General features: G+C 38.2%; 3 protein-coding genes across 7 annotated transcripts in view; all 3 read right to left on the bottom strand.

The window, feature by feature from the left end:
• zswim7 (zinc finger, SWIM-type containing 7) overlaps positions 1-444 on the bottom strand; it is a 33140-nt gene extending 32696 nt beyond the window's left edge. Inside the window, exon 1 of one of the 2 annotated variants that reach the window (XM_052591969.1) lies at positions 362-444. The gene's annotated coding sequence lies outside the window, so the exon portion shown is untranslated. The remainder of the gene's footprint in view (positions 1-361) is intronic. The other variant, XM_052591968.1, reaches the window with a different exon arrangement.
• A 545-nt stretch (positions 445-989) lies between these two features.
• LOC127996276 (nanos homolog 1) lies at positions 990-1919 on the bottom strand. The gene has a single exon (XM_052591934.1). It carries the CDS (start codon positions 1587-1589, stop codon positions 1152-1154), a length of 438 nt encoding a protein of 145 aa, XP_052447894.1. The 5' UTR covers positions 1590-1919; the 3' UTR covers positions 990-1151.
• Positions 1920-4205: 2286 nt separating this feature from the next.
• Positions 4206-12141, bottom strand: part of LOC127996230 (active breakpoint cluster region-related protein-like) — a 137415-nt gene continuing 129479 nt past the window's right edge. For all 4 annotated transcript variants that reach the window (XM_052591930.1, XM_052591931.1, XM_052591932.1 and 1 more), the window contains 7 exons: positions 10274-10333; positions 10079-10188; positions 9440-9579; positions 8793-8927; positions 8564-8669; positions 7524-7674; positions 4206-5616 (listed from right to left, as the gene is read on the bottom strand). In XM_052591930.1, coding sequence (XP_052447890.1) covers positions 5527-5616; positions 7524-7674; positions 8564-8669; positions 8793-8927; positions 9440-9579; positions 10079-10188; positions 10274-10333 — 792 coding nt within the window. In that variant the 3' untranslated portion in view covers positions 4206-5526. The remainder of the gene's footprint in view (positions 5617-7523; positions 7675-8563; positions 8670-8792; positions 8928-9439; positions 9580-10078; positions 10189-10273; positions 10334-12141) is intronic.

Below are 12141 nucleotides of genomic sequence, written 5' to 3'. Positions count from 1 at the left end.
TTACATTACGTAACGTTACTGATTTGGCTTTAGTAGCTTTCTTTTACACATCTGTAAATGTGGAGCTTTACGATAACATTACGATGTTATCAATTTGATTTAAAGACAAGTACTAGAAAACGAGCTAATTAGCCAAACAATTGCTCTGTAATGTTGACAAGTGATCATGTTTGTTTAATACACGGATTTGTATAATAACGTTATCTGAAATCCAAACAATAACATCAAAACCTAGACTTCGTAGATTCGTAACTTCGAGACGACTCGAAAGCAGCATCTAAAAACATCAACTGACCGAATATCAGTTGAATGTGTGAATATTTAATGTACAGCGACACACGCACAAGTGTAAACATTTTACCGTGTTCATGTTTCCCGCAGATCCTCCGTGACGTGTGCTCTTCTTCTTCTGCGGTAGTTTGAAGGATGTATAACATACTGATGGTTTATAGCGCCATCTACGGTGCTTAGTGCAATCGGCATTAATACTTTTACTTTTAAAATCATTTAAACTCATTGAAAAATCAAACATTCTAAAAAGTTATAATATTCCGCGAAACATCTCCTAATACCTTTCCAGAGTTACTTCAGAGAGTAGAAGTTCCTGCTTTAATATGAAATAAATCTCATGACATGTTTTAAATTAAAATTTGTAAAATATATTTAAAAAAAACATTTATTAAACTGACCGATGAAATCAAGAGACAATTATTTTTTTAAACAACCTGCTTAATTGCATCATGTTAAACCCAAATCTGTTGAATTTGTATCATTTGTAAACCTAAAATTGTAAAAATGTATTTTAGATTCAGCAGGTGTTTATTTTGTAGTTTTATTTTTCACTCGTTGAATGTGATTAGATTGATTATCAGAAATAGCTACTGATTTGGATAAATTATTATTAGATGACTGTCCATTAAATGCCAAACTATAACAGCAAGGAACGCATTTAAATGCAATTTTAATGACAAAAGCAAAAAGCTGGTTTTGGTGCACTAGAAAAATATTTTTATTTTGAAAAAAAAAACATAAAAACTCGTTTCAAACTTTACCATGCAAACAACTTTTTCTGAACATATTTTCACAACATAGGCTACTTCGAACACAGGCTTACAGTCTTCAGGTGAACAGAAGTGCGCGAGTGCATTGATTCACATGTTGCTGGTCCCCGGTGTGTTTCTCCGCGGACAGTAGTGGCGCGTGTGCGCCCAGTCCCCGGTGGCGGCGCAGAACGGGCACACGTAGCTCCTCAGGATCGGGCAGAGGATCCGTCCGTCTCGTGCCTTCAGCCTGTGACTCGTGTAAACCAGCGCCGTCTCTCCGTTTTGTCTGCAGAATCCGCAGGTGTCTCGCGGGGTGCGCAGGTCACGGCTGGAGGAGGCGGAGGTGCTGGAGGCGCTGCTGGTGGAGCCGGCTCTCATCGGACCCTCCCCGGGTGTCCCGTCCTCAGCGGAGGCGCGTGCTTCATCCCGATGCTCCAGAAGCTGCGACAGAGTCCTGCGGAGATCCATATAGTCTCGCCACATGATGAAGCAGCCGTCAGCTGCGGGGAGGCTCTTCTCGCGTTCGGTCAAAGAAGGGGACTGCATCGTATCCGTCTTGAGTCAGGTGTGTGTCCTCCATCATCACACCGATCTATTTATAGGAGAATCGTCTAAAGATTCCAGACAGGAATGCATTCTGTCTGGGCCACAGAACACCTGGCCCGTGCATGACCGAGGTCGTCACAAGGTCACTGGGGTCATGCACGCGCTTCTATTTGTTGTGATCGTGTCAATTACTGAGCAGCACGAGTCTGTCTGTCTGTCTGTCTGTCTGTTGTTAACATTGTAACTTTTTCAACTAGGCCTACATACCAGCTTGTACTATTAAAAATAAGTTGTTAGAACCTAGCAGCCTGACATGTAAGCAAACAAATCTAAAACCCATACAAAAAAAAAAAAAAATTAATTTAAAAAATAAATTAAATTTAGATTACCAAGTGTGTTTTTTCTGGCTTTGTTAACTTAAAGGTTAAAGTTTTTTTTTTTTTTTTTTTTTTTTTTGAGTTAATGAAATGTGTTATTTGGAATATTTATACCAATAAACATTCTGAGAACAAGCACTCCAGGCTGGGCCATCTTTGATTTATTAAAAAAAGATGATCCTGTATCTTAATTAGAAATTATAAAATCTTAATTTTCCGTGTGTGTGTGTGTGTGTGTGTGTGTGTGATTTAACATATTTAACATATTAATATATTACCACATATTATTGAACAAACATATTCAACAACATATAAAACATAAAGCCTAGGCTAGGAGTTAAATTCACAACTTGATTCGTAAAATTCAAAACAACTCGTACATTTTGTGCTGACACAGAAAACGAAAGTCTACAACATTAAAAATGTGATTGTAACATATGCAACTACTAAAAAACTGAAAAAGTTTATTTTCTGTCTGTTTTCTATAGTCTGATTAAATAAACTTTAATTGTGACCATATTTTAAAGTTTTATATCGGCTTTCAAGTTGGCTCACTTTATTTTTTGAAAATCATACTCCACGTCATAAAAACAGCCTTCTTCTGTCTTAAGTCCAAGTCACACTGCACTAACAGACGCAGACCAGCACTGACAGTCAACAGAGCATCACTTCTCAGACCTTCCAAGACCAACAAATGCTGATCCAACATGTTCAATCAGTGAATACAAGCACCAACCAACACCAAATTACACAGGGGTAATGCACAACCCGGTTTTATCATCTATAAACTGGCTACTTATTAAGTTCAATATTTATAACCAAGTAATGCTGCCTTCTTATAAGGCCCTATGCTACTTGTACTGTACATTGAAATTAGTACAGTACATACTTTGAAAATATAGTTTAAAAAAAGTTTACTTAATATAAATGAACTTCAGAGAATTATATTAAAGGATTGGAAAGCCACTGCTCCCCCATGTTTTCAGAAATGGCTTGCGGAGATGGTCTCTGTTTTAAACCTTGAAAAAATTCGTCTGAACGAGTCAAAGTCTCGTAATTTTTCCGAGATCTGGGGTCCCTTCCTCCAACATTTACATAATAGTAGAACTTAAAGATTATTAAACTATTTATAGTAACTATCTGTTATGGCTATGATTTTTGTGGTAATTTTTGTCCCTGTCCCTGCATGATTTATATTCATTTAACGTATGTTATTTAGGTATTTGTGGAATTTTTCTAAACTAGTCTGGCTTGTTGTTGTTTTGTTTTGGGTCCGTGATGTTTGTTTGTTTGTTTGTTGTTATAAAACTAATAAAAAATAATATGGCAAAAAAAAAAAATATATAAATGAACTTCAAGAATACATCTTTTTTGTAAAGGGAGTAATTAAACTGCAAAATCATAGACAGATTATATTGCAATAAATATGGGACACCTTTCCCCAAACCGATATATGAATGACTAAATATATACCGTTTATCCTTATCTTAATTATATAGTGGACTATATGAGTGATTTTATTGTGTTAACTTATTACTCCATAGCACTTACAAAATATGATAATATTGTCATTTTAGTTTAACAGACTAAATGAATGGCAAACATGATTCTAATTTAAGAGGGTTTAGATCTGCCTGTGTGAAACCAACATTCAAAACCACTGCTCGAGGAATCATGAATTTGTGTGATAACTTCCCCATGTTGCAACTAGCCCTGGATGTCCCTGTGTTTAGAGCAAACATTTAAATGGTGCCTTTTTTATAATTATTTAAACAAATGAAATCATGGCTATTTTGTCTCCCAGAAACCAACACCAAATGTTGTCAGTGAGCATTTCATGAGACATCGGATCCGACTCTCTGCTTTTATTTATCCCAAAGTGTTGAGTGGGGTCCAGGTCCCAGCTTTGTGCAGACCAGTTCTGTTGTTCCACACTGGAGACATTAAATCAGTTCTATACGGAGCTCACACAAGGGCATAATCTTACTGAAAAACTTTGATATGTTTTAGATAACATGGTGTAAGAAATGTAGCGTGTGGCCATTCAATACCTGCAATTTAATTCAATGTTACTGGCTTTGTATATGCTTTTTATATTTATATGTCATGCTGTCCAATATTTATCAGTTATTTTTTATTTTTTCTGTAATTTACTATGGAACAATTCACACCACAGTAAAGTCACCCCACATAAGCATATTTGTCTTCAAGTAGACCTTTTAATAAAAGAAAAACTTGCTGTGCTCAATGTACACTTTTATTTATTTGACTAAAAATGGAGAAAAAAAGGTCACATCAACATTTACCCTTGTTAATACAGTATACTCAATATCTTTCCAACAGAAGTAAAATACACCAGTTTTTAATTTCCTTTTATATTAAAATATCAAAGAGTCTGCAATCTAACAGTGCTTATGAAGTACATGTCACTGGCCTTATAGCAGAAAAGTTTCATTTTTCCCTCCGCTCTGCCAGTGGTCTTCAGCAGAGTAAAAATGATAATAATAATTTAATAAAATCAAAATACATGAACCTTTGTTATCCAGCCCACTTTTCATCTGACAAGCAGAACATGCATGTAAAAAAAAAAAAGAGAAGGCAATTACACGGATCTTTCTACAGAATAAACTGAAGTATCACCAGACACTTTTTTTTTCCAAATCAAGATGATTTTCATTTTTCCAAGTATAATTTCACTACATTGCATACCACGACTGGTCCCGAAAGCTGGCTGATTTAACTGTTAGTATCGCTCTTCTACTGTATAATCAAGTCTATACTGACAGGAAGTTAAAATGAATAAAAAACAAATAGACCAAAAAATCGCAAAGAAGTCTCAAATTGTACTGAAATGTACAGGCACGATTAACAGTATATATTCATAATAAATAGGGCAATTTTTGGCCTGGATGTACTTGGACAAGGAAGGTCTGGGATTTCGATGTTTTTGCCCAGAAGGAAATGCTCGCAGCATGAGATTTTATTTTGAATAAAAAATAAAAACAAATGCATTTGCTCTTTCTCTCTCACATCAACACATACACAGCTCAGTGTCCTCATATCACATGCACAAAAGCTTATGAAACTAAACTAAACAAACAAATAATATTTATAAACACGTAAATGCCGAGTTCACTTCCAGCAGCGGGATCACTGAACTGGGCTTCAGCGGAGATGCCACAACGGATGCAGACATCCCAGCATGCATCTGCAACTCAGACCAACCAACCAACCTCCTGAGACACAACCTTCAGATGGGACGGTACATGATGTGTTCGATGTGGTAGTATGTGTGTTTGTGTTTGGCAGGACACCTGTGTGATAAGTGCAACATTTGTATAAGGTGATGCTGGATCCCGGGCTCGCTCAGATGGTCCTCCTCTCGCTGCAGTTCTTCTCCGCACTGGAGCCAAGAATAAGCTCCCTTTACACATGAACATGACTGGAGACAACAAACGCAGGGGAGAGCGGCCACAGGCTCGCTCCGTCTCCCCGTTGGACCGTTGGCTTTGTACACAAAAAAACAATGTTTGAGAGGAAGGGAGTCTCTGTTGTCGGAGTTAGACGTCAGTTGAGAAATAGAGTGTGTTCTTCTTCAGCTCAGCGAAGGATATGGGTGGATGCTGCAGGTAGTACAGCAATACCTGAACCTGTGAAGAGAGAGAGAGAGGGATTTATGACATTTACATTCTCAATCATGTGTCAAACTATCAGCATTTTTCATCCACACCACTAGATGGTGCTGCAACTGTGAGTTTAGTCTGATGAAGAAACTGGAAACTACTACTTTTTAACACGGAACAAGCCATATCAGAATAAGTTCAGAATTGGTACTGATGATTATTATTGGTAGTAGTTGTAGTATAAAGACTAATGTCCTGTTCACACCAAGAACAATAACTAAAGCCGAGTTCAGACTGCATGATTTTCAAAGTAGTCGGGTCACTGTTCTTTTCACACTGCATGACTATCTTGGCCAGCATTCAGTCACTGCTGTGTTCACACTGCACGATGGATCGGCGGACTGCATTACTCTGTCTGGCACGCAAACTGTGTTTCACAACCAAACACACGCGAGATGTGACAAGGAAACAACGCGATATCACACGTGCAAGACTGGAGTTTTCACGTGAGACTGGGATAGCTCAGATGAAATGTCAAACAGACACGGGTGCTCCTGCTAAATTTATACTAATTTATTTTCAATTTCACGGGTCCAAATTGACAGAGAAGAAAGCCTTTTTCTGAAATGAAGCCATACTTGCTGATATTGTGGTCTATAACTCCTCCCCGAACTCCCCGCTGCTCTGTATCTTGCTCTTTCATTGGCTGTCGGTCATTGCCGATGTAGTTTTCAGTCAGAACACTTTTCACACAGCATGATTTTGAATCAGCGACAGGTCCAGATAATTAGCATGCCAAATATCTCACGAGTTCAGATTTGCCTGTGATTTCAGGCATCTGTCGGCGATTTCTCAAAACCTGTCGGCGAGCCAAAAACTGGGCTAAAACCGTGCAGTCTGAACGCGGCTTAAAGATAACTATATTAGCGTCAACGCCAGTGAACGATATCGTCTGTTTATTCTAAGCGTACGCTCGTTTGCCACTTTAAATTCTCGAGCCCAATCCAGCAGGTTGGATTCTGATTGGCTGTCAATGTTTTTATCTTTCATCAGCTGGAAAATCGTTCCGAAAATGATTCCAACGATATTGTTACTCTGTGCCTTTATTGTTATAGTTGTGGTGTGGACTCTGCTATTCTTTAATACTGAGAACAATTTTAGAACTATATCTTTATCGTTATCTTTATAGTTATTGTCCTTGGTGTGAACGGGCCTTTAGAGTATATGAGCTTCAAACTATTAATAATAATAATCATCATCGTCATTATCATCATTCCTCAAGAGATCAAGAAAGCAACAAACTAATAATAGTAGTAGTATTAGTGTTGTTGTTATGAGTATCAATTTCCAATTATTAATATATATTTTATAAAAAAGAAAAAAAAAGAAAATATGAGCTCCAAAGTTATACACACTTGGGAATTTTGTCAAAAAACAGCTCTGTGTGTGTATCTTTTGTTGCTGTTAGCGGGGGGACTAGGGTGGGTGTATGACTTTGATTTTCTTATGTTGTGTCTTGGAGCATTTCGCTGGAAATTGGTTAACCAAGGAACATTATCATGTCAAAGCTGGTTACGACTTTTGGCTCAGGCCGCTTGTTCAGTTTCTGATATATCATGTACAATCCATAACAGCAACATCAACAGTCAAAGAGTCTCTTCAGATCCACTCACACTGTAAACATGCTGCTTTAGATGAGCAACACATGAGCGCATAAACACAGGAGTGAGCTGAAGAAACCCAGGACTCGCACAAGGGCAGTGTTTTACTGCAATAATAATCAGTATCACTGTAATAATGTAAGTGCTGATGTGGATCTACAAACTGTCAAACACACCTAACCACAACGCATTAACTGATATATGATATATCCATGAAGGGGAAAGACAGTGTAAGGCACTGAGTGAGCGGTGAGAATGTAAGCCAGGACTGACCTGTGCCATGACATCATGTGACCAGATGTCAGAAGCCATTGTGACGTTGGGCTTACTGATCTCCGACTCTGACGGTCTCAGCAGAGTGGGGCCAAACACCGTGCCCAAATTATGCAGAGACATCTTATTGATCGGCTCCTTCTCTGCCACCCTAAAATGAGAGGGAAAAAAAACGTATTAATAAAATCTTATTAAACAATCATCAAGTTGAACAGAGTTTCTAATGACTCTGCACATGTACTGTAGCTCAAGTGTGATGTATAGAGCTGTCCAGCAGGTGTCCACAGTGAGCAGTGTTAAGTGAATCCAGCACGTGCAGTGTGTGTCTGTGATATGTTAATGGCCAGTGGTTAGACTTGGCAATATGGCCTCCAGAGAGATTATTTGTGACAGTTTTTATAAACCTGAGGCCTTGCTAGCTAATTGCCGGCGTTCCAGGGAGATTTGTGTGAACTGAGACCGCAGTTTCACACTAACTATTTATGATGGTGACTGTACTGATGTTTTTTATGAAACGGCTGGCTTTAAAGAGTCACTGTCAACAACATAACTCCGCTTCAGGTATCGTCTTCCCTTGTTGTAGTATATTTTAAAATCTGGAATCAATCAGCAGCCGTCTTTAGAGCCACATGATCCTTCAGAAAATGTTCTTATATGATGTTTTGGTGCTCAAGAAACATTTCAATGTAGAAAATAGCAGTTTTAAAGAAGTTATTTTCACTGCTTTATATTTTTTGGAAACCTTTCAAAAGAATGCGGCAAAATAAAAAAATTGTTTTCAAGAAACATAATAAGGGAGTACCATATAATTGACAGTAAATCAGCATATTAGACTGATTTGTGAAAGATCATTTGACACTTAAAACTAGAATAATGACAAATTTGGTGGTACCCATTAAGAATGATAAATAAATGCTACTAAATTATGTTTTTTGAAAATGTAAAAATACATGTTTTCTGTAAAGTTTGTGTGATTATACAGTTTGTCCATTATAAAAATCATTATGTCCATTAAACATGAGTGCGTGAGATGCTCTTACCTCTTCAGGTGTTCCAGTAGAGTGAGGAATGTGATGAGATTTGGGTCTGGTAGTGACCGCAACAGATGCATCATGCAGTTTTCTTTTGCCGCAGGATCTGATAGAGCTATGATGAAGAGGAGTTTGATAAAGGGGAGTGTTATTACACATCGAGACATGACTCCTATTTGCTACTAATCACGTAGTGGTGCAGTTTTAAGTGTGAAAGATTACAGATGAAAGGCCATACCAATGCCCTCCATGAAGGCCGGGTACAGTCGGTCTGTGAGAAGAGGTTCTGGTAGCTCCCTGAAGTACAATTTCAGTGTCCCTGCTATGGCATTGATGTCCATATCACTCAACATCATCAGGATATCTTTGGTATCTGAGAGAGAGAGAGAAAGAGTGAATGATTTGCCATCACAACAAACGCTGCAGGAAAGACTCAGGCAGGCTGGGTAATAAAGCTCCTGGTATGACATATGACATAATAGTGAGTAACACATGTATGCTAGCCGAGGCCACAGCTCTGGATGGTCCCTACAGACTGTGTGTGTGTTTGTTTACTGAGCTAGCCGACAGCTGGAAGGGGTCAGACCTCTGCGTGGCCTTTCCCACAACACTGCTGCTGCTTTTAGACTCAAGACACAGGCCTCCACTGACCTCACAGAATCAGAGTGAAAGGAGACTGATGGGAAACCAAAAGGAAAATATAAGATGTATCAGGAAGAAAAGAACGGAGAAAAATTGGACTAAAAGGGATCGGACTAAAAATTCTGATGCAAATTTCCACCCATCAGACTGCAAGGTAGCACCCAAAAAGCCACCACATGCAAATCACAAATAGTTAGTAGCTGAATGAGTGTGTGAAGTGTGATTATTTAAAGAGTTTCTTACTGGCGTCAAACGCAGCTTTGAGGGCCTGGATGTCTGTGGCCACTCCAGAGATCCTGTAAATGCCCACTTCATCAATCCCTCTCTTCTCCACCTCCTCAATGCACTGCCGCACAATGTAAGGCACCTTGGAGCGTTCACGTCTGAGGAACAACAACAGGCAAACTCAATCTACATTACGGAAACATACAGTACAGGGAGAAACTATGCAGGCTTTGACAAATGTTGTTCAGTAAGGCTAAATCCATCATAATGATGAAGTGTATTGATGCAGTATATTTTGAATATTTAAAGTCTAAAATTATGAAATTAATTTTCATCTGTATTGTGTTCGGAATCCATCGAACAGTAATGGACTATCAAAAAAGATTAAAAAAAGGTAGAGTGGGACATTAGTTCTATCCATCGGTTGTTAAATGGATTTTGAGATGGAGCCAGATCTGAAAACAAGCTTGTGGAGGTGTGGTTTAAATGATAGGAGTCACCAGAAAGTCTGTCATTTTCAACAGAAGGTTCAGTTATGAAATAATAACTAAGGTAAAAAAAAGTAATAAAAAAATGCATTGATGAACCGTTCACAATTAAGTTTAGTAACATGAATGTAGAAAATATGGCAGCTTTAAGACTTGACATTTTACTCACTTTGTTACCACGTTGATTTTGACCCCAAACACGCCGCTCTGTTTCTTAGATGGCGTCCGCTTCAAACTTAAGTCCCGGCTCGTAAACTTCATGGAAAACTCCACTTTAATCTGAGAAGGAACCATAAATGAGATAAGTCACAAGAAACTGGTAGGGCTATAACGGAGAAACAATCAATGTGTGATGAATCTGTACCCCATTCATTTCTATGACATCCATATGCCAGTTTTTGGACTGCACAGTCTGTGGGTCCAGCTGTAAAGAGACAGAGATAAAATAAGTGTGAGAATTACTTCATCCTTGATGCAATGCAATGTAAACACATTGGCCTCACAGAATATAGTCATAGGTCAAAGGTTAGTCGTGAGAGACAACGACCGACCAAGAGTGCTGGAGGATTATTAAATTAAGGTCAGTGAAAGAAATAAAAAAATATTTCAACAATGAATACCAATAAATTGCCTCCAGAAGGAAAAGCCCTGAGGCTCAGAAAACAACCATGGTTTTGAGGATTTCAGGAGAAAAGCTGTTTATCGGGGTGCATAAGGGTATTTCAGGTTTATGATGCAATCTTTTAAACCGTAAATGCCTGCATTGCATGTTAAATTTCAAATGTATTTGAATAGCTCTTTTCACATTTACATTTATGCATTAAGCAGACGCTTTTATCACCTTACAGTGCATTCGGGCTAACATTTTTTACCAAACGTGTTCCCTGGGAATTGAACCCACAGCCTTTTGCACTGCTAACACAATGCTCTCCCACTAAGCCACAGGAACACTGTATACAATACACATTGTTTCAAAGCAGCTTTAAAGAAAATCATCATGCTAAAAGTTTATAATTTCTTAAAGCCTTATAGATGCATTTAGCAGAGCTGCACGATGATATAGTGTATATTTTGCAACGATACGAGCAATCAAGCAGTTTAGATGTGCTATATAGTATGTCTGTTTCTACATGCAAACTATTTATGTGAACATTTTAAACCTACAGCAGCAGCTTATTTTTATATATCCCTCCACCCCCCACTTTATTTATTTTTTGGGCGGGGAAATAAGACTCAAAATCATTTTACTATTATATCTAAAAATTCCCAGGCTGTCCTTTCTATAAAAAAACCATGAGAAAGTCACAGTAGATTTCTTCCCTTGTTATTGCATATCTAGACTGTAAAAGTGAAAGTTAACTGTACTGAAGTCCAGCACGGATGAATCCAAGCTGAATGAAGCTCTATAATGAACACTGTCTTCACTCAAACACAGCACTAGAAACACAACATCAAACAATAAAGCGAGAATCACTACTTCAATAAACTGGATGTGTGACAGTGACAGATAACTGTTATATTCAGAGATCAGGCCATTTCTGTCATATATACCATTGAGTGTTTGGTAGCATCCATAATTCATAAGAACTCACTATGATATTTAGGTGTTTTCGGGCTACTGTTCTACAGTATATGAACATATAAGGAAAACCACTCTAGACGAAACCTGTGCTGTTTCCATTAACACATTAACTCTCTGAGGAGGACAGACTTAGTTACAATCGCCCTCACGTACACACCAGTTTCCCATGCTACATGCCACAGACAAGATGGATGATGGGAAGGGCTATCAAGGGGGAGCCCCCCACCCACACACACTCTTAAACTAATCTGTCGATCAAACTCAAAGGTAAGGTACACCATAATAAACATCCCGACATACAGTAGTCTGAACCAGATCACTGTTAGAAATCCACTAAATATGCTGTTCTTCACAAACAACGTGATGTTGGCAGTTAAATGAGGGAACACGAACAGCACACATGCTGACAAAACTGCCATAAAATGAACATTTACAGGAAAACATGAGTAGGTTGAATAACTTTTCATAAGAATGTCTGGGAAGGCATGTCAAGCACATAAAACTGCATTAGCTTGTATCACTCAAATCTATTCTCTCAATACAATCAGTGGGCAATCATCATTACTGATGCTGTTTGTACACACATTAGGACTAGAATGAGATTCTTATCAGATATTGATGGAATGCTGAAGCCTTTATTATCCCACTGC

The sequence above is a fragment of the Carassius gibelio genome, chromosome A5 (genome assembly GCF_023724105.1).
Source record: "Carassius gibelio isolate Cgi1373 ecotype wild population from Czech Republic chromosome A5, carGib1.2-hapl.c, whole genome shotgun sequence".
Taxonomy (NCBI): domain Eukaryota; kingdom Metazoa; phylum Chordata; class Actinopteri; order Cypriniformes; family Cyprinidae; genus Carassius; species Carassius gibelio.
Note: the sequence above shows the minus strand (reverse complement) of the source record. Positions and strands in the feature narration are given on the sequence as shown.